Source organism: Propithecus coquereli, unplaced genomic scaffold (genome assembly GCF_000956105.1).
Source record: "Propithecus coquereli isolate 6110/MARCELLA unplaced genomic scaffold, Pcoq_1.0 Scaffold120, whole genome shotgun sequence".
Lineage (NCBI taxonomy): Eukaryota > Metazoa > Chordata > Mammalia > Primates > Indriidae > Propithecus > Propithecus coquereli.
Genome location: NW_012136081.1, coordinates 5924351 through 5951754, shown reverse-complemented (window position 1 = coordinate 5951754; position 27404 = coordinate 5924351). Strand labels below are relative to the sequence as shown.

Sequence of the window (27404 nt, the reverse complement as noted above, 5' to 3'; positions counted from 1 at the left end):
ATACTAATAAAAAGAAAGCAATATTACTATTAGAAACATAGACCTCAAGGCAAAATCATCAAAGAGACATAGAGAAATATTCCATATTAGAAAAAGGAAAAATCCATCAAAAAAACTTTCTTTAAAATATAGGTGATCAAAATGGCTGAAGGAAATAGATAAATAACCATAAAAGGGATGGAAATAGTGTTCAGATCATTGCTAAGCAGAGGGCCCAGCTCCAGATGGGTAAGTTCCAGTCATGCTTCAGGACATGGATCATTTTTTTTTCTTTTTTTTGGGACAGAGTCTTCATCTGTTGCCCGGCGTAGAGTGTCGTGGCGTCATCCTAGCTCACAGCAACCTCAAACTCCTGGGCTCAAGTGATCCTCCTGCCTCAGCCTCCCGAGTAGCTCGGACTACAGGCTCATGACACCAAGCCCAGCTAATTTTTTCTATTTTTAGTAGAGACAGGGTCTCACTCTTGCGCAGGCTGGTCTTGAAGTCCTGAGCTCAAAGGATCTCCTGCCTCATCCTCCAGAGTGCTAGGATTACAGGCGTGAGCCACCGAGCCCGGCCTAAGGAAATGGATAATTTTCAACCATAGGAAACTCTTCCAATATGTAGAAAAAGGAGGAAAGTGGCCCACCTCATTTTAAGGGGCTAGCATAATCTTATAACAAAATTGGACAAGATCCCATGGAGAAAACAAAACTAGAGGTTGACCTGTCTTATAAGCATTGGTGTAAAAATTAAATAATATGTTAACAAAACAGATCCAGCAGTACAATGAAGGAATATTACATCATGACCAATAGGTGTTTATATCCAGAATAATAAAAAATAAGAATAGCGAACACTTACATAGCACTTACTATGTGCCAGGCCCTGTTCTAAGGGCTTTACAGAGATTAAAACATTTAATCATCATGACACGTCAGACACAGAGAGGGCAAGGAACTTGCTCAATGACACACAGCTGGCTAAATGGTAGAGCCCAGAATTTAGTCTGGACAGGCTTCCACTTCTGCCCTCAGCCACCTCACTCTGCCACCACTTTAGTTCAACAGATTAGAAAAATGACCGATGTAATTAACCACAGATTAAAGAAGAAAATAGGATCATCTCAGATGCAGAAAAAGCATTCAGTGAAAGTGAGTACCCCTTCAAAGACAAAACTGCTCTCGGAAAGGAGTTTCCTTAACAGAACCGAGGTCTCCACCAAAAGCCTCAGCAAACCTCATGCTTACTGGTTGCCATGACAACTGTCACACATACTAATTGTTTTAAGATAAATAGACCAGAGTTTTCAGTGTGTTTTACCTTCATGCCTGATGGGAGGGGAGGCCCATTTCCAATGAGCCTCTGGGCAACCGAGCAAGCCATGCCCAGATCAGATGGGCAATGGGAATTTTATAGTCCACTACCTCTACACCTGGCTTGCAAGCAAGCCATTTGGAAGCTAAGGATACATTGCCCAGGATGCAGCAGGTGTCATGAAAGATGGTCTGAGGGCCTGGGGAAGAAGACACATGGCAGAAGGCAATAAAGGATGTCGGAGAAGACAGTAGGATAGAGGCTGGTGAATGTTTCCCGTCACCAGCTTTACCTACAAAGGTTGGAGCTGTTATTGTTCAGAATTTCACCTCCTTTGGCATGTGGATCGACAGGTGTTTTCTGTAGTCATTCTGTCTTTATTTTCATGAGCAGCTACTCCCAGTGAGGGGGAACATCGTCAGAAACTCACGTGCAGGAGCTCCGTTTCCGAGCATCCAGAAATGGCCTAAGGAAATCCGAAGGCACAGGGAAAGAAAAGCAAAACAAAAAATCCTAACAATGGAACTGGGGACCTTAATGTTAAACTTTACACACTCCCATTAAAATCACACCCCAGATAAGGAAGCTCGTGGTCACTACCGTTCAGCCTTATACTGAAGTTCTTGGTGCAATACAATAAGAAAAACCTCCATAATACTCAGAAATTAAAAAAAAAACAACAAAGAACAGTGTTAATCTATCAGTTAGGCAGAGGAAGCAATAAACAGGGATATAGGCTTAGGTTTTAGCTATAACTTTAGTTGATCAACAAAGGATTTTTAATTTTTTTAATCTTACTTGGTACTTTATATTATTATTTTGTTTATTTATTTTTTTGAGACAGAGTCTCACTGTGTTGCCCGGGCTAGAGTGCCATGGCATCAACCTAGCTCACAGCAACCTCAAACTCCTGGGCTCAAGCGATCCTCCTGCCTCAGCCTCCCGGGTAGCTGGGACTACAGGCACGCGCCACCGTGCCCGGCTAATGTTTTCTATTTTTAGTTGTTTGGCTAATTTCTTTCTATTTATAGTAGAGACGGGGTCTCGCTCTTGCTCAGGCTGGTCTTGAACTCCTCAGCTCAAGCAATCCTCCCACCTCGGCCTCCCAGAGTGCTAGGATTACAGGCGTGAGCCACTGTGCCCGGCCTATACTATTATTTTTAAAATTTCATCATTCGATGCAATCAAATGTCAGTCTCTGTATAGGATATACAGCGGATGTAGGCACTAGATACAATGTGTTATGAATTTAATTAAAAATGTTACATTTACTTCATAAAAAAAAGACAAAGAAACGAGACCCCTGACATTAGAAAGGAAGAGACTAGGCTCCCATTATTTCTCAACAGTATGATCACTGGCATAGAAAATAGAAAAGCTTCATTGGGCAAACTTTTATAATAGGCATTAAGGCTGCAGTCCCCAACCCCTGGGTCTTGGACCACTACTGGTCTGTGGCCTCTGAGGAACCAGGCTACACAGCAGGAGGTGAGCAGCAGGTGAGCGAGTGAAACTTCATCGGCATTTACAGCCGCTCCCCATGGCTTGCATCACCACCCGAGCTCCGCCTCCTGTTGGATCAGTGGAGGCGTTACATTTTCGTAAGAAGCATGCAACCTAGATCCCTGGCACGTGAAGTTTACAGTAGGCTTGGTGCTACTTCTCACAGGAGATTCTCATAGGAGCACAAACCTTACTGTAAACTGTGTGTGTGAGGGATCTAGGTTGCGCTCCTTATGAGAATCTAATGCCTGATGATCTGAGGTGGAGCTGAGGCGGTGATGCTGGTGCTGGGGAGCGGCTGCAAATACAGATTATCATCAGCAGAGAGGTTTGACTGCACAGTAAATGCAATGCGCTTGAATCATCCCACAACCATCCCTCCCCACCCTGTCTGTGGAAAAATTGCCTTCCATGAAACCAGCCCCCAGTGCCAAAAAGGTTGGGGACCGCTGCATTAAGGGGTCTGGACGTAATATCCATAAAGGCAAATTGATAGTGTTCTATTCACAAACAATAACCAATTAGGAAATGTCATCAGAAAATATAATAAAAACACAAAACATCAAATAAAATTCCTGCATTAAAATATGTCCAGAATTTTTTTTAAGCAAAAATTCTAAATGTTTAGTGAAGGATCTAAGAGATCCGAGAATCTTCCTGGGTGGGAAGATGCGCTATTGTAAAGATGTGGATCTTTTCTGGCACTTAGTGAAACACTCTTGGGGGCATCTGCTGTGCCTCAGGCACTACCCTGAGCACTTACGAGCCCCTGGTTTACGGTGCCCAGTAGCCCTCACCGCGCTCCTTTCGGGTGTATGTTATCCTCACTTTCCACGTGAGGAAACTGCAGCCCGGGCCATGAACTCTCACAGCTAATAAGTAGTGGAAGCAAGATTGTGAATCCAGGCTCTTAACCTTGAATTACCTTGATCACCAGCAGATAATCGTGATTCTAAATCTATTTGTACCAACACGGACTAATCTCAAAAATATAGTGTTGAATGAAAAAAAGCAAGGTAAATTTTCATTTATGGAAAAATACCATTACTGCAAATCAAAAGCACTAAGCACTCACTTTCCTTTTGCACACGTAAAAGCATTTTTTTTTAAACATTGGAAGATAGTATCAGATTCAACAGTATTTGGCTCTAGGACAGTGGGGAGGGACTTTATAGTTTTTTCTGTAAAGGTCCAAATTATTACAGATCAGTATATTCATATTCCACTGTGAAGTGTTTTAAAATCACCTAGAAAGCACAGAGTGAACAGCACAATGATGACGGGGATTGTCAGATGGGAAAAGTATGTTACTACTTTCTTCTTGCTTTTTCGTATTTCTTCAATTTCCAACAAAGGAAAAAAATTGATATTTTGCATTTTCCAAATAAAAAGTTCCATTGCAATATTGCATAAGCAACTTCCTTGAGAAGCTCCATGCTGGGGCTCAGAGAAGAGAGATCTGATCATGTCTTGCTCATACTCGGCCTGTGACAACAGGTGCTCAAGATAGTTGCACAAGGTGGTCAAAGAAAGCTTCCTGGGGGAGGTGACAGCCAAAGGGTTCCTCAGGAGGAGTAGGAGGAAGGGCACCAACTGGGAGGAAGACAGATCCTCTGGTGCAAACCCAGCTTGCTGTGGGCAAAGACATCAGAGCTGGAGCTGGGAGATCGGCAGGTATAGATGAACAGCACCTTAAATGCCAGGCCATGGGGCCTTGGGCTTTGTCCTGAGGGCAACGGGGAACCATGAAGGGTCTTTGGCAGGGGAGGGGTAAAATGAGTATGAGATTTACAACAATCCTACTGGTTGCATTTGCAGAGAAAGGTCTGGAGGGGCCAAGATGAAAGGGTGGGAGACCCCATGGAGGCTTTGTTAATTCCAGGTGAAAGATGACAGGCCCACAGCCACGGGGCAGGGCCTGAGAACACAGGAATAGGGAGTATTCGGAAGGTAGACTTGCCAGATGCAGTGGATCCGGGGTGTACGGGACAAGGAAGTGCCCTTGATGCCACCCAGTCTGGTCTGGAGACGGTTGGGGAGGCAGATACACGAACAGTGGCACAGGATGGGACAGGTGCTGAGAAGTGAGAGCCAGGGCCTGGGATGCCACAGAGGAGACTTCCTAGGAGGTGACACTAGAGTGGACCTCCTTCTTTACTTGGGGAGCCTGGCAAGCAGCTGCTCTAGTGGGCAGAGAGCAAGGACCTCAGGCCGAGTTCTGGCAGCTGGGCCATCCTGGGCAGGCCAGTCAGCATTACTGATACACTCTGCTTCTGAAAACAGGGCTCATCATTTCCGCACCCTGGGTTGTGAGAAGATTAAGGCAGTAACACATGGCAAGTGCTTGACACAGAGCCTGGCACTGGATGAACAGGGGATCCTGCCTCTCATCCTCCGTTTCCCGTCACACTGTTCCCGGCCATCTCCTGTCCCCAGCATCCTTCAGTCTGTGTTCCCTTGACCCAGTTAAAGAGAGATGAGGAAGGAATCCCCCCTCTGGCTCCATCCTTTCCCCCTTCTCCTCCCCCAAAGGGAGGGATCCGTGGACTCAGGTCTGAGCCCTGGATTAGCTGTGTAATCCCCGGCTCTGCCTGGGCAATCTCTTTCCCTGTCCAGGAGAGGGGGCCTGGGGCAGGGAGCCAGGACTCCCTGGCTCTGGGCCTGGTACTACTCTACACTTCTGGGAAACCTCAGACAGGGTGGAAATGCTCTTGGTACCTCTCTTGGGAACACCACTGACATCCACAGGACAGGCATGTCAGTTGGTCTGTGGGAGTGCCATGTGCAGGAAGAAACGCTGGGACTCGAGTCCAGCTCCATCACTTGGTGGCTTCATGCCCATGGGCAAGGGACAAAATGTCCCTGGGCCTCATTTTTTTCAGGTACAAAACAGAGTGAACACCATCCAGGGCTGCTGTGAGAGTATGAGAAAGTAGGTCCAGATGAGTTTGTAAATTGCACATCTGACAGAGACAAGAAAGGATGATTATAGCCCGAGACAATAGAGATGGCTCCTTCCCATAAGGACTGGGAAACTGAGCTGGGGACAGAAGGCCAAAAAGGTCACTCATCACTGGGACCGGAACCAGAGAGTTCTGGGGAACTGAAAAAGACAAGAGGTCATCAGGCTTCCAAGACTTCCTGAGAAGGCAAAGGACAGAGGACCTCATCGGGTCAGGGGAAAACCAAGTGACGGGGACAGCCACACAAACACCCTAAAACCTAACGAGGCCAGAAAGGGGTCTGGGGTGACGGTGTCACAGCAGTGGCCTGGGCGTGATGACCCTGGTGGGGGAGGGAGTCGTGGAGCCCTTACATGCCTAGTGCCCAATTCCGAGGGCAGTAAGGGCCACTCCAGGATTTTGAATAGGAACGCAAAGTGCTGGGACTCTCCTGACAAGGGTTGGGAGGGCTCGCAAGCGCCCAGCAAGAAGATGCGCATCCACCGACCCTCTCCCTCCTCTCTGCCTCACCCAGCCTAGGACTCGAGACGCGCCTCCTCTAGATAGCCCTTCCTGAATAACCCCCGGCCTGCCTTGGAGTCGCCCGGCTCTCTGTGGCTAATAAGCAATCCTTCCCTGAGCATACGGATGTCCGGGGGAAGCTCACGGTTTGGCCGGGCTCGTTGTGGGACAGAATAATCACAACGCAATTGAGGACTGGGCTGTAACCTGCCTGATTTCTCCCTCCTCCCTGCAAACACTGGTGCGTACAGCAGGTGCACACTGAACGCTGAACCTGTAGAAAGTGGAACACACCAGGACCAAGCAGAAAGCGACATGCGACGTTTGATAACTTGGAGCTTGAAAGGCTGGGAAGCCTTCTTGGCTCGGCCAAGAAGCCGAGCGGACGAATAATGGAGCGAACGGGCGGGGGAGCATCCAGTTAGCAAACGCCAGCGCGGCTGCGGGAGAAAGGCGGGCCGAGGCCGGCGGGACTACGTCTCCCAGAAGCCCCAGCGCCAGGCAGGCCGCTTTCGGCCTCTCCGCCCGAGGAGGCAGGGCCGGGGGCGGGGCGAGAGGGGCGCAGGGATGCCTGGGCGCGCTGACGGCGCTGGGCGCGTGACGTTCTTCCTGTGCGCCGCCTAGCGTCTGTGTCGCGCCGGTTTCCCAGCCTCAGAGCTGTGAAGGTGACAGCGTGAAGTGACCCTGCTGGCCCCCGCGATGCTGGCGGCACGGCGGCTGCTCGGCGGGTCGCTCCCCGCGCGGGTATCTGTGCGTTTCAGTGGCGACACGGTGAGGCCCCGCCTGGCTCGGGCCAGGGCCGTTCGCGGGCCGGGTCTCGCTGCCGCGCCTCTGCGCTTGCGGGCGCTTGGGTCTGTAGTGTCTTCTGGAGAAGCCTCCTCTTCTCCCCAGGCTCGGCAGGAAGGTTGCCGCTCCAGCCTGGTTGTAGAAGGGGAACAGGTTTCAAGGGGAGACTGACTCCTCCGGGCCCTCCACCTTCCTGGCTTCCCTTATTTAATAGTTCTCCGGCCCAGTGGGAAGTTTTGCGGGTTATAAAGCGTCCTAGTCTTGTATTCCTTCCTTGCCACAGCCTTGTAGGGCGTGAAGTGTTCATAGCCCCATTTTGCACGTGCAGAAAATAGCTTTGGAGAGGGATGCGCACTTCTTGATTCCCCATCCAGTGCTCTGCTTCCTGTAGGGGTTGAAAAGTGCTTTTAAAGTAGAAGTCTGGAAGTCAAGACCTCTTTAGCCCTCATGTGGGTTGCTCTCCACTGGATAGTGTGGAATTCCAGCGCCCACCTCTGCTTAGTTTTCTCCCAAGTGGGCCCCCTCCATCACCTTTGTGTCCCAGCCCCAGGGAGGCATTTCTTTCCCTTCAGTAAACACATTTTGCCTCCTCAGCAGTTAGTAAGATAAGGCCCCTGGCCTAACCAAGTTTTGGTCCAGCGGGAGGGCCACACAAGTAAAGGGACATGCCATCATACTGGGCTTGGGGATGCAGTATGGTGCCATGATTCAGGTGTGGGCTTTGGCTATGGACAGACCTAGGCTCAAATTCTGTTTGCTGCTTTTGTCTGTGCGGCTTTCCATGAGTTCCTTTGGCTCTGAGCTTCAGTGTCCTCCTCTGTAAAATGGAGGAAATCATTCCTATCTCAGGGTTGTTAGGAGGATGAAATAGAATTTTAGATATAAAATGCTTAGTTCAGTACCTGCTAACCAAAAAATGCTTGCTAAGTGGTGGTGGTATCTATGATGCTATAGAGTTTGAAGCTTAGGCTTCTCCCCTGTCAGCCCAGCCTTTCCTGAAAGGCGGACCCAAGAGTCTATAGCATCTGACCCAATCCCTCATGGCCTCAGCTGGGCCTCCTGACTCTCTGTCTCCCCAGACAGCACCCAAGAAAACCTCATTTGGCTCACTGAAGGATGAAGACCGGATCTTCACCAACCTGTATGGCCGCCATGATTGGAGGTGAGACAGTGTTCTTAGTCTGGTGGGTTCTGGAGTAAGGCCCTCCCTTCACTGCCTTCCCCACTCTGTCCAGGCTGAAAGGTGCCCTGAGCCGAGGTGACTGGTACAAGACAAAGGAGATCCTGCTGAAGGGTCCCGACTGGATCCTGGGTGAGGTCAAGACGTCAGGCTTGCGGGGCCGTGGAGGCGCTGGCTTCCCCACTGGCCTCAAATGGAGCTTCATGAATAAGCCCTCAGATGGAAGGTATGTATAGGGAGACAGGGATGTGGTCGCAGGAGACACCTTGGGGGTGGCTGGGACGTGCCTGGACTTTTGGGCTGTTTCCTTAGAAACTGAGCATGACTGAGGTAGCAGAATGTTTCCAGGCCTTACGTGGATGGGACTTGTATTTTTCTCTGGAATTCCTCAGAGGAGACTGCATAGCAGAATCAACACAAGACTTTGAGTCAGGCAGACTTAGTTTAAAAACTAGAGCTTTTCTAATCATAGAGCTTTGGGTAATCTCCTGGCCTAAGGTTCAAACCTTAGGTTTCTTTTTTGTAAATGGATATAGTGATATGCAGGGATTAAAGAGATGTTTGTACAATGTTTGGCTGGTACATTGGTTGGCACACAGAAAGCAAATAATAAACCTCAGCTACTTTGCCTCGTTTTGGCCCCAGAGGTGTGGTGGAGGTTGAGGAAGGTTCTTTGTGGCCAAGAGCAGGATCTGGCTCTCAGGGGAAAGCACACAGAAAGATGTTTGGACTGAGCAGAATAAAGACCTTTCTTGTGGTCATAGCCACCTAAAGATAGAATGGGCAATGAGCGCCCTGTCATGGGTGGTGAGCAAGCAGAGCCCCTGGGGGACATGTTGGGAGGGCAAACAGATATTGGCTGTTGAAGGAGACATCTTTGAGGCCTCCCTGGGTGGAGTGGAGGTGGCATGTAGTTGAGGACCCAGGCCTGATGGCCCAGTAGCCTGTCTGAACTGCGGGCCCCCACAGGCCTAAGTACCTGGTGGTGAATGCGGACGAGGGGGAGCCTGGCACCTGCAAGGACCGGGAGATCATGCGCCACGATCCTCACAAGCTGGTGGAAGGCTGCCTGGTGGGGGGCCGGGCCATGGGCGCCCGTGCCGCCTACATTTACATCCGAGGGGAATTCTACAATGAGGCCTCCAATCTGCAGGTGGGCAGGGAGGGGCATCGACAGATGAGAAGGTACTTGGCGTGTGCTCACACAGCCCCCGTGCCCAGCACAGTGTTCAGGTGTTGGCACCTGCTCTGTCGGGTTGAACTAGGAGGGTGGTGACCACTCCTGCATGTGTCCTGGACAGGTCTTGGCACCCAAAGCTCCAGAGCCTTAACTTGGGAGGCCTTCAAGGGCTTCATGACTCCTGAAATCATAGCCTGGGAACTCACACCCTTGACCCGCAGGTGGCCATCCGAGAGGCCTACGAGGCAGGCCTGATTGGCAGGAACGCCTGTGGCTCTGGCTACGATTTTGATGTGTTTGTGGTGCGCGGGGCTGGGGCCTACATCTGTGGAGAGGAGACAGCGCTCATCGAGTCCATTGAGGGCAAGCAGGGCAAGCCCCGCCTGAAGCCGCCCTTCCCTGCGGACGTGGGTATGCCCTGGCCTGACCCTGGGCCGTGTCTTGGCTGTGTCCTGTGTAATCTGGGATCTAGCTGAATCCTCCCCGGATTGTTCTTAAGACATTTCTGAGTGCCTTCTGGGCTGGGGCCAGAAACAGAGAGTAGGGTGGTGACAGCAGACAGGCTGCAGCAGTGCCTCCTGCAGTCCCTCATCCCGCCTCAGCCCATGTCAGACACCCAAGCCCCCTCCAAGCTAGTCTATGGCTCTGCCTACCCAGCACCTGTCCTGCGAGGTAGGGGCTTGGTGGTGAACAAGGTGATGCAGCTCCTCTTGAGTGTGGGGTCCAGCAGGGTACAGGGATGACAAAGGGCTGGAAGAGCAGGGGCTCTCTGCCATGGGAGCAGGACCCTGGGACAGACCCTACTGCCAGGAAACCTGCCCCCAACCCGACAGCCACCGGTTTTTCTTCCCATTTTCCTGAAGGAGTGTTTGGCTGCCCCACAACTGTGGCCAACGTAGAGACGGTAGCCGTTTCCCCCACTATTTGCCGCCGTGGGGGTACCTGGTTTGCTGGCTTCGGCCGAGAGCGCAACTCAGGCACCAAACTATTCAATATCTCTGGCCACGTCAACCACCCTTGCACTGTGGAGGAGGAGATGTCTGTGCCACTGAAGGAACTGATTGAGAAGCACGCTGGTGAGGCCTGGGGCCAGCGGGTGGGGGCAGGGAGGGTGTCCAGTAGAAGGACGAGGTGGGAGGTCAGGAGCCGGGGCTGGGCTCCGGGGCTGACACAGATCCTGGGCTCAGGACTAGGCAGGTGTGCTCGCTCCCGCCCTGACCATCCATCCCTTTGGGAACCAACTTGGGGACCCCAGGGGGTGTCACAGGTGGCTGGGACAACCTCCTTGCTGTGATCCCTGGCGGCTCGTCCACCCCACTGATCCCTAAGTCCGTGTGTGAGACGGTACTGATGGACTTCGACGCGCTGGTGCAGGCACAGACGGGCCTGGGCACGGCCGCAGTCATCGTCATGGACCGCTCGGTAGGGGCTCGCCCACCCCCCTCCACCCCCCCAGTTCCTGCCTCCTGCCAGCCTGGGTGCCGACTCCCTTGGGCCTCTCAAGGGGGAAAACCCTCTTGCCAGCTCTCGGGTCCCAGTCCTGCAGCCTGAGATCCAAGTGACATGGGAGAGGAGGGAGCGAGGCTGCTCTAGGGGAGAACGGGCCTGGAGCCTGGGCAGCACAGGGTGCTCGGGGCGGGCCAAAGGAGCCAGAGTGCTGGACGGCCTGGGAGGATCTGCTGGGACTGCGAGGGGGGGGTACTTCTGGGGGGCTGAGGCCCCCCGGTTTCTGTCTGGCCTTGGATGCCTGCTCACTGCCCCTTGTCACCCAGACGGACATTGTGAAAGCCATCGCCCGCCTTATTGAGTTCTACAAGCACGAGAGCTGCGGCCAGTGCACCCCGTGCCGTGAGGGTGAGCATCCGGGCAGGTTAGGGGTTTGCTTGCTGTGGCTTCACTCAACCCCCACCCTCCTGTGTGGCCTGCACCCCTCGAGTGCTGTCCCACAGCCTGGCTGGGGAGACGATCCGGCCCCTCTCTTGTGGCTGTGGCCGCAGGTGTGGACTGGATGAACAAGGTGATGGCCCGCTTCGTGAAGGGGGACGCCCGGCCCGCTGAGATTGACTCCCTGTGGGAGATCAGCAAGCAGATAGAGGGCCACACCATTTGTGCCCTGGGCGACGGGGCTGCGTGGCCTGTGCAGGTACTCACTGCCCAGCTCTGTGGCACTAGGGTGGGGGTGCTGAGAGCCCAGGGTGTTGGGAATTTTGGACTCTGCTTCACGCAGTCTCTTGCTTCCCCCACACAGGGTCTGATCCGCCACTTCCGGCCAGAGCTTGAGGAGCGGATGCAGCAGTTTGCCCAGCAGCACCAGGCCCGGCAGGCTGCCTTGTGAGCCAACCACCCTGGCCCGGTGTGTTGGGCCGTCTGCCTGGAATGCCGAACAATAAAGCAAGTGCTGCCCACACGCCTGTTGCAGCTCCTCTGTGACTTTGTTTTGTACCCTGCCAGCTCTGGCCCTACTCATGGAAGCCTGTTCCAAGATGTGGCCGTGCCTTTTGGAGGTCAGTGAGTCAGTCCCAGACCATCCTGAGCAGCGGTCCCTGAGTGGAGGAGTCGGGGTGGGGTAGGGGACTGGGAGGGCTGGGCCTGGTCACTGTGGCTTGAAGTCACATCTGGGCCCAGTGCAGCACAGGCCCCTGGAGGGTGGGAGGTGGAGACTGGGGCCCAGTCTGGCCGTGGCCAGAGAAGAGACAGGCTCTCTCGTCTGGCTTGAAGGACATGTTTATTTAAGCTTCATGATTTGGGGTGGGGTGAATGTCAGAGGGGAGACAGGAAATACCCATTGGGCTGAGGGCTGGGCACAGTGGGTGAAGCAGCTCCCGAGCTCTACCAGCTCCATGGGGACAGTGTGGGCAGCTGTGGGGGAGGGGCAGCAAGCAGGGCCCGGCCGGGCTAGTTGCTGAGCTGGAGGGGCTCACCGTCCAGCGGGTGCCACAGCTCCAGCCGGCAGTCGCTGTGGCCCAGGCACTCCCGCCAGTGCCGTAGGCGCTCCCCACTGGCGCGGCTGCCCAGCTGCACCCCGCCTGCCATGGGGGGTAGGTCAGGAGCTACCAGGAGCCCACTGGACTCCCACCCTAGCTCGCTGCGTTCCACTCACCAATGAAGTCGTTGGCCGTGCCCAGGTCGTAGTCCCACACAGACACCAGCAGCGTCTTCTGGGCCAGCTCCTCCCGTGGGCCTGCGTAGAAGAATTCCTGCAGGGAAAGAGGCAGAAGGGCAGGAAGGAGGAGGCTTAGGGTCCCCCACAGCTTAGGAAGCAGGCCCAGGCAGGAGGCTCAACAAGTCAAGGCCAGGGCTGGCTGGGACCTGCCCGGCCCTGGCTCACCTCGTTGAACTCAGGGTTCAGGGTCTTCTTCCGAACGCTGGTCTTATGTTTGGATTTCTTCCCCACGTTTGGATGCAGGAAACTGATTAGGACGGATGGGTGCATTAGGTGTGGCCCTGGAGAGGTGAGGAACTGCCACCTTGGCCTTCCTGCCCGCCTGTCCACCCCTGCTCACACTCACAGGCGGACGAAGGGGTCCGAGTAGCCGTTGGTGTCCATGGGGGCCAGGTGGGCGCAGCGTAGTACACCCACCAGCAGGCCACCCCGCTGAGAGCTGTAGCACAGCGACAGCAGGATGCGCCCGCGTTCCTCACCAGCCACCTCTACCTCCTGCGGATGCAGGCTGTGGTCAGCCCCCAGCCAGCCCAAGCCCGCCCCCAACCAGTGTCCAGGCTCCGGATGGCAAAGCTGCAATGAAATCAGGGACTGATGATTTCATTTCCCAGTATAGCCCCTGGCCTGGCGCCCTGGAAGGGACTTTCCCTCATGGGTCAGCTAGACCCTCCAGGACCTGAGAAGGGGAGGGGCTTGCTCAGGCCATGTGACTTGTCAGTTCAGCATGTCTTTGTTGTGAAGGGGAAGGGAACCCATGGTCTCTGAGGGGCCAGGAGCTTCCTAAGTGGCCTCCCATCAAGTGTCATAACCACCCCCTGCAGGGCAAGCCCTACCCCGGAAGCAGCTCTGGGAGGCTGTTCTCCACCCAGGGATAAACAGGCCTCTTCAACCTCAAAGCCCACCCTCTTTGCCCCCACCCTCCACCCTGGGGACCAGATTTGGAATGTCCTTTGCCACACTCTGGGCCCTGGGTGCCCCCAAACAATTCAGGGAGGATGCCAGGAAAGAATGTGCTTCCTCCCACGTTTAGAATCCAATTTGCAGAGAGCCCAGGCACCCTGCCCACAGTCAGTTCTCAGGAACGCAGGTGCACTCTGAGCCCCCGCCACGTGCCGTGGTGCTGTTGTGCATGGGGTCTAGGACAGGAGGTGGCTGCTGCAGGGTGCTGAGGGGTGTCCGCTGGGCAAAGTGGCCTGCCTATGCTACCTCGGTGGGGTCTCACCCGCCTAGGCTTAGCTGATGGGCAGCTGCAGCAATTTGTGGCTCCACTAGGGGGCAGGGTGCCTGGCCCTTAGTTTGGAGAGGAGCAGGTGGGGGGCCCTGCCCTTAGCCCGCAGGTGCCTCTCCCCTACAGGGCCACAGGGGGTCTGGCCAGGTCTTTGGTCTCCAGTGGTGGCACCCACACTGATCCCGGGGCAGACCTGCAGCCAGGGAGCCCCATCCCATCTGTTCTCTCTTTGACCTTGCCCAGCCTTCCCACCTCGGGCCTCGGACAAACACCACCAGTTTCAGCCTCTGCCTCAAGGTTGCTTGGGTCTCAGCCCTGGCAAGGGAGTCACCCTCATTCTGCCCAGCCATCGGAGGCCTGGCTGTTCCCCGGGCCTATTAGAGAGATGGCCTCAAGTTCCTCGAGGCCCGCCTGGACCTGGACCCTGCCCAGCCACCTATGCCCCAGCCTCATCCACTTCAGCCTGGGACGCCCCAGGCCTGCCCCCATCCCTGCTCAGCCCAGCTTTCCTACCCACCTCCTCATACAGCGACATGCCACGGGCTGTGTCCAGGCCCTTGGGCCTCTTGGTCTGAAAGAGCAGAGGGCCCGGTCACCCTGGCCAGACGCTGCCCAGACCCCTTTCCTGCTCCTCCCCTCCCCAGTGCCCGCTCAGGATTCCCGGCCCCTGCAGCCCCACTCTGTGCCCCAGCCCCACTCACCAACCTCCGCTTCTCCAGACAGATGTCAAAGCTCCTGGCTCGATTGGGCACCAGCTTCCTCAGGGGCACCCGCAGCTCCCCCAGGGGAGGCGCCCGCCGCCGTCGCCGCAGCCGTGGGTCCTCGCACACACACAGGCTGGTGGCCACTCAGGTTAGACCTGGCTGGGCAAGCCCATCCCCCTGCCCCACCCCTTGGTGGCCCAGGCCCCATCCTCACCGCAGGGTCTTGCATGCAGCATCCTGGGGGGTGAAGCCATGATAGGTGAGTGTCTCCTCCCAGACAGGTCCCCTCGTGCCCCGAACAGTGCGTGTCCGTAGCTGGCTGGCCTGAGGGCCAGGCAGGGGGATCAGAGGATCCTAGGGCTCAGACACCCACCCTGCTCCCCCTGCCCTGACTCCCTGATAGGGCCTCCATTTGCACACCCCAGCCACTGGGACCCAGGCCTTGCGGGAGGGGACAAGCAGGGCCAGGACGGTGCTCCAGGCTGGGCATGCGGCTGAAGGGCAGCAATGGGGGCCTAGGGCTTGCCCTCACCTTGCTGGCCCCGGGCAGCAGATTGGCTTTGACATAGGTGTCCACAGAGCCCGAGGCCGGTGGCTTGAGGCCCTGGAGACAGACAGTGGATGTGGGATGGCCTGTGGCCCGCAGCCCTCTGTCCCAGGGACCCCAGCCCCATCCTAATATCCATACACACCTTGGCACGATGAGCCGTGCAGTGTAGGGCACTGTTGTCCGCATCAAAAAGAAGCGTGAACTCCAGGGTGCCCAGGGCAGCTAAGGGCAGGTGGCAGGCAGGGTCACCTCCTGCCTCAGTTCAACCTGCCCCTTCCTGCCTTGCCCCACCACAGCTGGATGCCAGGGACGCCCTGGCCCAGTTCTGGCTGGGTTGAGCTGGTGTCACCCCTGTCCCTGCCCCCACTCACTGCTGTCGTCCGAGTCCCCCTCTGGCTCTGGGTCGGGCTGCGGCTGGGGTGCAGAGCGGATGGCGGCCGCTGTGGTGCGCAGGTTCGGGGCACGCAGGGCGTGCTCGGCAAAGGGGTAGAAGTGCGGGAAGTAGTCGGAAATGAGGTGGATGGGCTGGATGGGGCCCGGGCTCACGTCGATGGCCATGTGCTCCTGCATGCTGACCCGAGGGGGCCGCCGCCTGCCTGCTGCCGCTGGGCCTGCCATGGGGGTCTGGGCATGGGGCGGGGGCTCAGAGACATGCACCGAGACTCGGGCTGGGGCCGGCACGCCCGGTCTCCGAGCCGGGGCCAAGAGGCATCGCTGATGGTGCCCAGGGGACCTGAGGACAGAGGGCAGGGTCAAGGGGCAGGGTGGGGGTTCCAGCCCGGAGCGCTGGAGCAGGGCTTAGGGGGTCGAGGCAGGTTTGGGAGGGGACCCGGTGTTTCCAGAGTCAGCCCAGCAGGGCTCCTTACCCTCTGAGAGCTACTGCGCAGGCTTGGGTGGCTGCGGTGGCGGTGGCAGCCGTGGCGCTGGAGTGCACCTGGGCAGCAGAGCGGGTGACTGAGGTAACCAGTGTGAGGTGTGAACCCTCCCAGAGCTTGGGAGCTCAGCCTCCCTCCCTCACCCCCAGGCCCTTGCCCAGTGCTGGGCTTGGCCTCCCTCCTCCCCCTGCCCCTTCACACATTGTCACAGGGAGTTATTTTTACCACCCTCATGTGACCCTGCTCCCAGGTGAGGCTGCACGGCCAGAGGTGACAGAGGGGTGGGGGGAAGGGATGCAGAGGAGGAGGGGGTAGGTGAGCAGGCAGGGCCATGGGGAGGTGGGGGAGAGGTGCACGGGGAGGGGGCTGTAATCTAGTCCCCAGGCAGAGGCCAGTTTAAGCTTTGAAACCACGAATCAGATCACTTTCATGCCCCCACTGCCCCCTCCTCCCACCCATAAATAGGAATAAAATCCTAACCCATTGGTGAGGCATATGCCCTTGTCCCCTCACCAAGGAGTGTCCCCTTGGCCCCTCAGGGTGTCCTTGTGTGGTGGCCCCCCACCCCCACATTGCTTCTCCTGGCTTCCTTGACGGCCCAGCCCGCCCAGCCGCTCCGCACACCTGTGGTTTCTGGGTCACCGGGGGACCTGGCTGGTTCCAATTGCCCAACGTTCCTGCTCTCTTCTCCCTGAGCTTCCTTACTGTTCTTTTATTTTTAATTGACAATAATAACTGTAGATATTTATAGGTCACGACATGATGTTTTGATATGTGGATACACTGCAGAAAGATTAGATCAAGCTAATTAACATATCCATCACCTCATCCACTTAACCACCTTTTTGTGGTAAGAATGTTTAAAATCTACTCTTTAAGCAGTTTTACAATATACACTATGACTAGCTATGGTGGCCATGCTGTGCAATAGGTCGCTAAAGCTTATTTCTCCTGTCTAACTGAAACTTTGTGCCCATGAGCCACACCCTCCCCTGTCCCCAACCCCAACCTGCCCCCCAGCTTCTGGCAACCACCATTCTACTCTCTGTTTCTCTAAGTTCAACTTTTTAAGATTCCATATAAAAGTGAGAGCATGTGGCATTTGTCTTTCTGTGCCTCGTTTATTTCACTTGGCATAATGTCCTCCATGTTGTCACAAATGACGGAGTTTCCTTCTTTTTAAAGGCTGTATAGTACTCCTTTGTGTATGTCCTCCACATTTTCTTTGTCCAGTCTTCCGATGCTGGGCGCCCAGGCTGCTTCCATCTCTTGGCTACCGTGAGTGATGCTGCAGTGGACACCAGAGTACAGGCCCTTTATTCAGTCTTAGAGTGGAGCCAGCCCAGCAGGGTGAAGGCAGAGGCTGGGCCACTTAGGGGCTGGCCTCAGCCCTGCACAGCTCAGGGATGGCCAGGCGGGGCTGGTAGGTGCCAGGTGCCAGTAGCTGCAGGGTGAGCTCGGTGATGACAGCCGTGAGCCCCCAGACCCGGTGTGGTCCATTCAGGAAGACAGGGAGTGTGTAGCTGAAGTGGCCGCCCCGGCAGAAGTGAGTATAGCCCTGATTCTGTGTCTGCAGCAGGTGGGCCACGGGCAGCACAAACACCTCATCCACCTGTGGGCAGGAGGCAGAGAGAAGGTGGCCAAAAGATGGCCGCTGCAGCCTCCCACCATGGGACAGTCTGGCCCCCCTTGTGTCCCCCTACTCACCTCCTTAGGGTTGGGCCTGAGGCTCTGGAGATCCAGTGGGCCCACACCAGCAAGCACTGGCACCACGGTGGCCTTTTGCTGGGGCGGGGGCAGGCAGTCAGGGAGCCTTCCCTTGCCTTTACTACCCTAAAATCTCCCACTTGTCATTCAAGCCCCAGCCCAATCCCTGCCTAGCCCGTGAAGCCTTCCCCAACCCTCATCCAGCAAGCTGAGCAGAGCTGGCTTATCCCTTCACCCTGGGCCATGTCCATCTCAGGACCACAGCGTCCTCTGTACCCTCCCCCCCGGGGGGGGTGCATAGGGATGGTATAAGTGACTGCCAGGTACATACCTGGCAGTCCTCCACACTTTTTACCTGTGGGAGTCCATGACCCCTCTCCTTGTCCCTGGGGTCTGGGATCTTAGCCCAGGCGAGCAGAGTGAGTGAACGGGGTGGGGTGGCCTCAGGGCCAGGTGGCTCACCGTGTCATACACAGGCCTCAGTGTGCCCCACACCTGCTCCTCAGGCACAGCCAGGCCCAGCTCCTCCCGGGTCTCCCGCAGGGCTGTGTGCACCACGTCCTGGTCAGCCGCCTCACACTTGCCTCCTGGGAAACTGAACAGGCACAGGGAGTCTGGTCCTTGGGCTTGTGGGGCCGCCCCTTGGTGGGGTGGGGGTGTCAGCAGTGGCAGGGGCCAGTGACCCACCTAGGCATCGTCTGCCTCTGCCCCTAGTTTGCTGTGAGGCCTGGGCAAGCCACTTGATCCCTGGAGGCCAGTTTACCCTGCTGAGCGATGGGGTAAGGGAGAGAGGCCCTGGACAGCACAGGATAGGATATGAGGGTCAGGCAGCAGGGACAGGAAGATCCTGGAGCCAGGATCCTGGAGCTCAGACACCCAAATTTTGCCTATGGTGGCCCCAGCGGCGCCGATATTGACCCCAGGGTGTCCTTGATTCCCGCCGGGGCGGGGCCAGGGCGGGAGGTCACCTGGCCCGCCCCACGTGCGTCCTCAGCTCCGGCTGGACTCTGTCCACACTCGCAGGCAGAGGCCGAGTCCTGCCTTCTTAGAGAGGGGGACACCTGTCCGAGGAGTCCCGCCCGAGGTGATTCGCGCCAGGACGCGACTCGAGGGGCCTGGAGGGACACGGGTCCGGCGCCTCGCCGCAGCCCGAGGGCGACAGGGTCTCCCCAGGCCTATTTTGCAGAGGTGGAAACCGAGGCTCGGAAAGGCTGGGCGCCTCGCCCAGAGTCCCTGCCGTTTCCGGGGTTCAGCGTCCTCCGGCTGAAGGACAGAGTTTCCGGCCGCTGTACCTGACGTCCCCCTTGTGCCTCCCGGCCAGGCGGCTGGACCGCAGCGTGTAAAGCAGCGCCGGGACCCCGCGCACGGAGCAGAGCGGCACGAGCACAGCGGCTGACGCGGGCCGCGCGCGGAGCCGGGCCGTGGCCTCCGCCAGCAGCCGCCGACAGCGCCGCTCGCCCTCCGCGGACAGGCACTCGGGCAGCATGTCCCGGACGCCGCAGACGCCCGCCTGCCAGGAAGCCGAGGGGCAGCGCTCTCGCCCCCGCGGCCTCCGGGACCTGGGCGGGCCGGGGGCGGAGCCTGCCCGGCACGACACGCCCCGTGGGCGGGGTCCGCTTGAAGCGGGGCCTCGGTGGGACGGGCCGGGGCGGGGCCTCCGAGTGAGGGGGCGGGGCCCCTGGGTGAGAGGGCGGGGCCCGGGTGAGAGGGCGGGGCCCCGGGTGAGAGGGCGGGGGGCGCCTGCGCGGGAGCCAGAGCCAGCGTAACTGCGAGATGGCAGTGAAGTGGGGGGCACCTTGGAAGCAGTCGAGGAGTCTGGGGCTTGTACGGGGGATCCGGACCGGAACTTCAGCTCCTCGGGACACCCGAGGGGCGCAGACTGGGGGCGTGGACGGAAGGGGCGTGCCCAGCAGGCTGCGTTTCCGCTTGGGGCGTGGCCTGCGGGGAAGGTTGTGGGGGCCGAACCGGCCCGGCTCGGTCGGCGAAGCGCCTGGTGACCGGTCTCTGCGGTTCTGACCACCGGGTTCGGGCATTAGGGTGCCTGGCTGTTGAGACCCCGCCTGGCGCCCGTCCCTCCTCCCGCCCGTGTGTCGGTCCCTTCCCTGAGGGGCTCACAGGACGTGCAGAGTCGGGGTCCCACCGGGGCGCCCCCTCCGGAAGGCCGAGGTCGGGTCCGGGCCGAGACAGGTTCCCCGGCCCGGCCCTCCCTCCGGGCTCTCTCTCCTGGTTCCGCTGGGTGGCGCGCGTCGCCCCCGTCTTGTCCTCCTGCAGGCTCCGTCGGACCGACTGCAGCCGTAGGCCTTTGGCCTCCTTTTCTGCAGTCCAGAGCTCTTCTCCCCTCCTGCCTCGAATCGTGATCAGATTCCCAAGTCCCTGCCCTCGCCGTCCCCACGTTGGCCCCTGTGGTCACTGCCTATCGTGGTTCTGCACTCCTCCGTGGACCCTGGCCATTCAGGACCAGATGACCCAGCCTTGCACACAACACTCAAACATGGCAGCTTTGCTGTGTGACTTTGAGCAGGTCCTGTGCCTCTCTGTGCGGCAGTTTTGGTCCTCATCTGGACACACAAAGCAGGGAGCAGGACCCCAGTCCCCTTCACAGTTTAAATGCAGCCCTGCCACTCGGTTAATGTCACCACCTTTTACCATCACGTGTACTTGCAGGGATGGGGACAGCACCGAGCAGAGCTTTGAGATGTCTACAGGACTGATGTGGGGACTGTCTTGGGTCTGGAGTTCCTGAGGCCACCCCCTGACCCCTGAGGACAGAAGTGCTCTGACCACTCATGCCAAATGGTTTAATGTAGAGGGAAGTGAAGCAGGGTTTGGGGGAGTCACCCCCAAGGCAGGAGGGCACAGCATTCATGGTTTCTGGGGTTGGGGTGTAGGAGGCCTGGTTCCAAGCCTGGCATGGTCCCAGCCTTGCTGTGACTCTGGGCAGGTGCCTCCCTCTCTGGGCTTCCATCTACCCTGTTTTCCTTGGTAGAGGAGGGTCCACTGGGGAGAGGTTGGGGGGCTGTCTCTTTAGAGGTGGGTGCTGGAGGGGATGGGGCAGAGGCTGATTCACACACGGGGGCGGGGGGGTCCAGGGTAGGACAGCTTCTACAGGGCTTCCGCCATCACTGAGAGTCCTGGCCAGGCCCCAGGCACACAGTGGTGGGGGCTGGGAGCCCCAGCCCAGCTGGAGGGAGCAGGCCTCCTTCTTCCCTGTTAGCCCGGATGCTGGGGAGGGGGTATGGTGCTGGTCGGGCCCTTGGGGTGCCCAGGTGCCTTGGGGCTCCCGGGCACAGGCCCTGGTAGGTGAGGGGTCTGTAGGTGGCCGGGGCCAGGAGGGCCTCAGGTGGGGGCAGCAGCTGATGATGGAGCTGGGCAGGGGTCCTGGAGGTAGAGGCTGAAGCCCTGTTGGGGCCTGAGGGGGAAAATGGTCTGAGCGGACCCCAGGCCTCCCCTCGCATCCTGAGCCCTCATCCGAGGACTGCCCTGTCCTCTTCCCTGCTCCTCCTATCCCAAGCTGCCTACCTCCCAGCCTTTGCCCTTGTCTCCCTCTGCCTTACCCACTTTCTCCCTCTGTCCAAACCCTTCCTGGTCACCCAAGGCCCAGCTAGGGAGCCATCTCCTCCAGGAAGCCCTCCTGGCACCGCCTACCTCTGCTCTTAGCACCTTGTCCCTACCCTGTTCTCTCTGCTCTGGGCCCCATGTTGTCTTAGGAATCTCCGCCTCCCCCTCTTGTCCACACTGGTGCCCAGTGGGTTTGCTGAGCTCACTGAAGCCCCTTCCTGGATGCCCTGTGGCCCTGTCCCCTTGCTTCCTGCCCACAGTGCAGGCCTTAGTCCCACTATGTCTGCAGACCTGGGGCCTTACCTGTCTCCCTCTCTGGGGCGCCCTTCAGGAGACAGGGACTGAGGCTGCTGCGACTCCGGGCTGGGATGCCAAGCAGGGGCCGCGGGGCCACAGGCCTGCAGATGGGCCGAGCAGGAATGGGATGGGGCCCAGGGGAAGAACCCAGGCCAGGGATCATGGGCAGAGCCAGATGGTAGGCCATACAGGTCAGAGGGCATGACCCGGACACAAGGGTCAGGAGCTGGGGCCTTAGGAGATGCCTGGGGGCGGGGGCGGGGGTGGGCAGCTGGGCAGAGTATCAGGGGCCAGACAGTACCAGGAGTCCAGGTCACTCTCTCGAAAGCCCTTGGCAAAAGGGTTGCTGGCGATTTTCAGCTGGGTGATCTACAGAGGAGGAAGTGTCGTTATGGGTTGGCTCTGAGCCAGGCTCAGCCACCATGTCCTCCGGGACCTCCCCCCAGTCGGGAGACCCTGGAGCCCAGGCCCTTGGCCCAGGGACTGTGGAGCTGCTGGGTGGGCAGGCAGGGGAAGGACTGTGGGCAGATGCCGGGGCAGAGAGGGGAGGCCCTGCCGCTCAGTCTCCGCCCCGTGACGTGGGCTGGCAGCTGGTGCACCACGAGCTGGGGCCGACCCACCCGGTGGTTCTGATACGCGGTCACGGCTGTGAACTGTGTCTCGGTGAAGATGAAGGACTTGAAGTTCTCCTGGGCGTAGCGCTCACTGTCCTTGCGTGGGTCCACGAAGACCACGTGGAAACGGGGCTGGTAGCGGTGCATGGAGTTGAGAATGATCTGTGGGGGCACGGGGCGGGTGTGCAGGGTGGGGCGGCGGCAGCAGGCCACAGCCCTTCTCTCCCGGCAGAGGCTGCGCCGGACCTGCCCCCTCTCCCTTTCGTGGCAGCGCGGGACCTGGACTTGGGAGGCCACAGTTCTGTGTCCAGGGCCCCTCTGTGTTTGAGCATCCTTGCCTCTTCGCCTTCTCTCGCACCCACACCCCAACTGTCAGCTTTCCCTTTGGAACTATCCAGAATCCGACTACCTCTGCCACCCTGCTGTCTCCATGCCGGCCAGCCACTGTCCTCTGTCACCTGATTTTCTCGGTTGCCTCCTGGCTGGCCTCCCTGCCTCCACCGTGCCCCTCTGTGCCTGCTCCGCACAGCTGCCCAGCAGGCCGCACCAGGTAGCCCCTGCTCCCGACCCTCCTGTGGCTCCCGCCTGCCTGGCAAAAGCCAGAGTCCTCGCCACCGCCACCGGCCCTGCACAATCAGCCCGGCTACCTCTAGGTGCTCTCCCTGACCCCTCTTCCCCTCCTCGCTCCACATCAGCCACACGGGAAGGCTCCTAGCAGCTCCCACCATTGGCCCAACATTCTCTGGCCTTGGGCCTTTGCACTTGCTGTCCCCTCTGGCTGGAACGGCTCCCCCTCCGACATGCACAGGCTCCCACATACACAGTCTGTTCGGATGTCACCTCATCAGCTTCCTGAGCTCCCTGAAAGGAACAGCCACCCTCTGTCTCTGCCCCCTTCTCTACTTCCTTTTTCTCTTCGGCATCTGTCACTGTCTGAGACCCAGTACACAGCATCTTCGGGGTGCTGGGCTTACCACCTGCCCCTACCAGGGTTGTCAACCCTGGGAGTGCAGGGATCTTTGCCCAGTGTCAACAGTGCTGTGTTCCGGCACCTACAACGGGCCTGGCCCATGCTGGGCATTCCATACACTGTCTCCCCTCTCCTTGGGAAGGACAATATCTGCTGGAACATTCCTCCCACGCACCCACTTTCCCACTGGCTGGACAGCCCTCTCTGCGTCCAGCCCCAGCCTTGGCCATCGGCAGTGGGCAGAGGTGCCGAGCACCAAGGCCACTGGGCACTGCAAGCCCGGCCTGCCCTGGCTCCAGGCTTCCTCACAATCAGGCCCCAGCGCCCCCGGCCCGGCCCGGCCCCTCCCCACTGCGGCCCGGCCTCACGTGGCCGTTGTCATCCAGCAGGTTGTTGGTCAGTTTGAGCTTGTCGAAGGACACGATCTGGCGCATCCACTGGGCACCCTTGGCTGGTGAGTCGGGGTGGAAGTGCACGCGGCCAGGCGTGGCCGGGTCTGCCTTGCCGGCCACCAGCCAGGCCGAGCTGTGGAAGGCGTACCTGGGGAGCAGAGCGAGGTGGTGAGGCTGCCCCCGCCGGAGCCAAGCCTGAGCAGGACGGGGGCCGGGGCAGAAGGGGCCATCGCTGGCTGCACCACTGTCCCCTGGCCTGGTGGACGTTGTGCGGATGTGGAACTCGAGGCTCAGGGAATACTGTCGGGCCCTGAGTTCCCGGTGGCTGCACCTGGCTGGTGGGCTTCAGGATGACCCCTGCTTCCCGGGGCTAGACCACCCCTGCCCAGGCTGCCCATGTAAGGCTGTGGGCCGCCCCGAGCTGGGCTCCCTCCTGCCGTCAGGCTGTTGCCCCAGGCCGGCCCTCCCTGGCATTGCTCGGCTGGGTTCTGCCTCGCCCTGGAGCGCGGTAGGGTCTGATTCCTGGGCTCAGCACCCGGGATCTGAGCCTGCTTCTCCGCCCGTGCCTGACCTGTATCTCTTGTCGTCGAGCGGGATGAAGTCCATGAGCAGGGCGTAGTCGGCCAGCGAGTCCATGCCCACGATCTTCACCTGGAAGGTGGGGAACATCCTCCTGCGGGAGGGGGGCGCTCAGCAGCCCAGACGCGGCCCCAGCCCCGGCCCCGCCCTGCTCCCGCTGCCCACACCTGCCCGCCTTGGTGACAATCATCTCTGTGCCCAGCTGGTTGAACTCCTCCCACAGAGGCTTCATCTCCAGCTGAACCGTCACGTTGGACACACGTGGGTTCTTGGGGCCCTGCCCAACGGGCTCGGTCGCAGCGTGGGCCCCAGTGGAGCTGGCACAAGGGCCTGATGGGAACGGCGTCCCCAGTGAGGGCTCCCAGCTGGGGCTGGTTACGGGTAGGGTGCAGGTGTCTGAGGATGCAAGGACGCCAAGGCCGGCAGACAGGAACGCTGGGGAGAGATGACAAAAGTGTGGGCCCCTGACCACCCCCCACTCATCATCCAGCCAGCTCTAGTCCTTCAGGCTGCCACCCATGCCTCCTCCTCCAGGAAGCCCTCCCTGACGGCCAGCCCTGTGTTCCCGTAGTACCCCAGCCCTCAGCATTACTCCAAGAGGCAAGTGCTTAAAGTCTTTTTCCCAACAAGTTCCTTGAGGGTGGAGACAGGGTCTGTCTTGCTCCCCAGAGAATTTTTGATGCATTCTGTGGCTATGTTGCCTTAAGCAAATTGTTTCACCTCCGGGAGCCTCAGTTTCCACATCTGTCACAGGGGTTCCTAATTCCTGTCTCACAGGGCCGACGTGAGGATTAGTGACAACACACACGGGGTCAGTGCACAGTGGGCCCTTCCTAAACGACACTTGCTCTAGATGACACACATGTGAGGCGGGGTGGGGGTCCGTGGCGACCCTGCTGCTGGTGCGGTTAAGGAGAGCTCAGCTGAGAGGAGCCCCTGTCAACCGCAAATCATCCCCCTACCACCTTGAGAACCTGCCCAGACCCTGCCTCCCATTCTCACGCCTTGTCCTCTGGTCTCTACTCTTTTCTAAAGACCTGTCTTTTGATCCTGGTAGAAGCCTTGGCCAAAACCTTTGCCACCCTCTACCCTCTGGCTAAAAAAAAAAAAAAAATCCTAACCACAGTGAGATGCCATTTTTCACAGATTAGGACGGCGATTAGAAAGGAAAAGACGCTGGAGTCACAGCGTTGGCGAGGACGTGGGAACCAAGCCCCGCGCGTTGCGGGCGGGGTGCCGACGGAGCAGCCGCTCTGGCACGCAGCGCGGTGGCTCCTCAGAGCGCGAGAAGTGGAAACACCGTGTGACCTGCCGCTCCACTGCTGGGTCTACACCCAAAAGAACTGAAAGTAGGAACCCGCACAGATATTTGCGCACCGTGTTCACAGCGGCATTGTGCCCAACAGCCACAGGTGGACGCAGCCCCGCGCCCCCCGAAGGGTGAATGGATAGAGTGTGCTGCCCACGGACAGGGGGACAGCAGCGTTCAGCCAGGGAAAGGAAGGACATTCCGACACACGCTGCGACGTGGACGGACCCCGAGGACATCACGCTAAGTGAAACGAGCCAGACCCAAGGACAGCACCGTGTGATTCCGAGAGGTTCCCGGAGAGGTCAGATTCAGAGCGACGAAGCCGAATGGTGGCTGCCGGCGCCGGGAGGAGGACAGGGAGACTGGTTTAATGGGGACAGAGTGTCGGTTTCGCAAGATGCAAAAGTTCTGCGGCTGGATGGTGGTGATGGCTGCACAACCGTGTGAAAGTACTTAAGTCACTTAAAAATGGTTAGGATGGTGTATTTTCTGCTGTGTATTAATATATTTTACCACAATTAAAAATTTTAAAATGCAAAAAAAATCCTGAAAAACAGAGCTATTATTTTACAGAAGCCGCATAAGGGGGGGAGGACCTGGCAAGGACATGGAAGCCACGGGGCCAGGAGTCAGGGGACAAGGTTTCATTCCCAGCAGTGCCGCCACCACTGGCTGTGGGGCGTCTCCATGACTGCAGAAGCGTAGTGTCCCCTGGCCGGTGCGGGGAGATGGAGGAATGGACGCACAGGCGGCGGGAGGAGACCCTGGGGGGCTAGAGCAGCTATTGTGCTGCCAGGTGGACAGTGCCTGGCCGGAGCTGGCACTTAGTAGCTGCCTGGTGAGAGGGTGGAGCCTGGGGCCTGTGGCCGTGTCCTCAGCAGCCCTGGGACCCACGTGTGAGAAGTGGCACCTCACTGCAGCCCCTGGGACTCTGCAGTCTGGAGCGGGAGGGTCTCTCTGAGAGGGATGGGCCACATCAGGTCTGAGGACCCTAGAGTGGGACAGACGGGGGGTGCCCTTGTCCCCCACCACCTGGGGCCAGGCCATCAGAGGGATGACTGCTCGTCACTCAGCTGCCCCACTGGGGCAGGTACAAGGTCGTCCCGGCATCCAATGCCAGCCCCCAGTGTCCATGGTGATGGGTTGCAAGGGCAGGGGCTCGTGGCTTCGCTGGGCCTGGGGGCTTTGTAGGTGGCCGCTGGCTCCCAAGTCTTCTCTGCCCCACCCCTCAGCACTTTCAGAAACCCTGGGTAGGGGCCTGCGCTCAGCTCAGTCCCTCAGGGTGCAGAGATGACAATTCCCCAGAGGCATGCATGGAGTGTCAGTTCTGGGAGTCAGGGCTTCTAGTCGAGCCCCCACTCTGATGTTCAAGGGGCTGAGGCCCAGAGAGTGCACGACAGGCCCAAGTTCACACACGGCTGAGGCTGTCATCTCCCAGGAACAGCTCGGTCCCCCGCCTCGGCACCCCCACGACTGCACCTGGGTGGCTGTGGGTCCATCAGCCCTGCCCTCATGGGATCTGCGGCCTCAGCCTGGGGTGCCCCCGCCCACCCTCCTGCCCAGGGCCTGGGTCAGTCGGGCTTCCTTGGTTCCTGCCCCGCCCCACCCATGCAGAGGCCTAAGCCCACCTGTAAGGCCACCCTGGCTGCCCGTACCTGCCATGGGAACAGACAGGATGTCCGGCTCCCGGAGAAACACTGCTCAGCTGGGGCTGGGCTGTGGCTGCCACCCCGGGGCCCCACCTGCTGGGAGGGGGGCTGCCTCTCCTGGTGTCCTGGTCCACTCGGCGCAGCAGGTCAGGCTGAGGCCTCACGCCGTCCCCAGGCTCTTGGCAGGATTGTCCTTGCCTCCTTGATCACCCTCCATCCGCGGCCCCACGTCCTGCTTTTCCCACTTGAGCGGGACGCTTGGTCTCCACAGGTGAGATGATGGCTCTGGCGCGTGCAGGGCCCCTTCTCCAAGCCACTGCCAGACTGTGCTGTCCGAGGCCACCAGCTGGGCTTGTCCAGCTCTGGGGCGGGCGCTGCACGGGAGGAGGGCAGGTGG

General features: G+C 58.5%; 4 protein-coding genes and 1 pseudogene across 4 annotated transcripts; 1 reads left to right on the top strand and 4 right to left on the bottom strand.

The window, feature by feature from the left end:
• Positions 1-4322: 4322 nt before the first annotated feature.
• Positions 4323-5033, bottom strand: LOC105826836 (annotated as a pseudogene).
• Positions 5034-6818: 1785 nt separating this feature from the next.
• On the top strand, positions 6819-11820 carry NDUFV1 (NADH dehydrogenase (ubiquinone) flavoprotein 1, 51kDa). Its single transcript, XM_012665475.1, has 10 exons — positions 6819-7034; positions 8129-8211; positions 8285-8455; positions 9199-9382; positions 9631-9820; positions 10273-10485; positions 10665-10831; positions 11182-11263; positions 11407-11552; positions 11658-11820. The coding sequence occupies exons 1-10, from the start codon at positions 6963-6965 to the stop codon at positions 11742-11744; spliced, it is 1395 nt and encodes a 464-aa protein (XP_012520929.1). The 5' UTR covers positions 6819-6962; the 3' UTR covers positions 11745-11820.
• A 484-nt stretch (positions 11821-12304) lies between these two features.
• Positions 12305-15646, bottom strand: LOC105826827 (double C2-like domain-containing protein gamma). Its single transcript, XM_012664848.1, has 10 exons — positions 15426-15646; positions 15197-15276; positions 15037-15108; positions 14719-14828; positions 14502-14637; positions 14318-14371; positions 12919-13067; positions 12738-12819; positions 12510-12606; positions 12305-12435 (listed from the first exon to the last, which is right to left on the bottom strand). Exons 1-10 carry the CDS (start codon positions 15622-15624, stop codon positions 12305-12307), a joined length of 1110 nt encoding a protein of 369 aa, XP_012520302.1. The 5' UTR covers positions 15625-15646.
• A 1422-nt stretch (positions 15647-17068) lies between these two features.
• On the bottom strand, positions 17069-19206 carry NUDT8 (nudix (nucleoside diphosphate linked moiety X)-type motif 8). Its single transcript, XM_012665474.1, has 4 exons — positions 18929-19206; positions 18099-18231; positions 17637-17714; positions 17069-17541 (listed from the first exon to the last, which is right to left on the bottom strand). Exons 1-4 carry the CDS (start codon positions 19120-19122, stop codon positions 17302-17304), a joined length of 645 nt encoding a protein of 214 aa, XP_012520928.1. The 5' UTR covers positions 19123-19206; the 3' UTR covers positions 17069-17301.
• A 1519-nt stretch (positions 19207-20725) lies between these two features.
• Positions 20726-27074, bottom strand: TBX10 (T-box 10). Its single transcript, XM_012665473.1, has 8 exons — positions 27014-27074; positions 24214-24481; positions 24039-24140; positions 23444-23615; positions 22112-22267; positions 21793-21860; positions 21498-21592; positions 20726-21045 (listed from the first exon to the last, which is right to left on the bottom strand). Exons 1-8 carry the CDS (start codon positions 27018-27020, stop codon positions 20756-20758), a joined length of 1158 nt encoding a protein of 385 aa, XP_012520927.1. The 5' UTR covers positions 27021-27074; the 3' UTR covers positions 20726-20755.
• Positions 27075-27404: the final 330 nt, after the last annotated feature.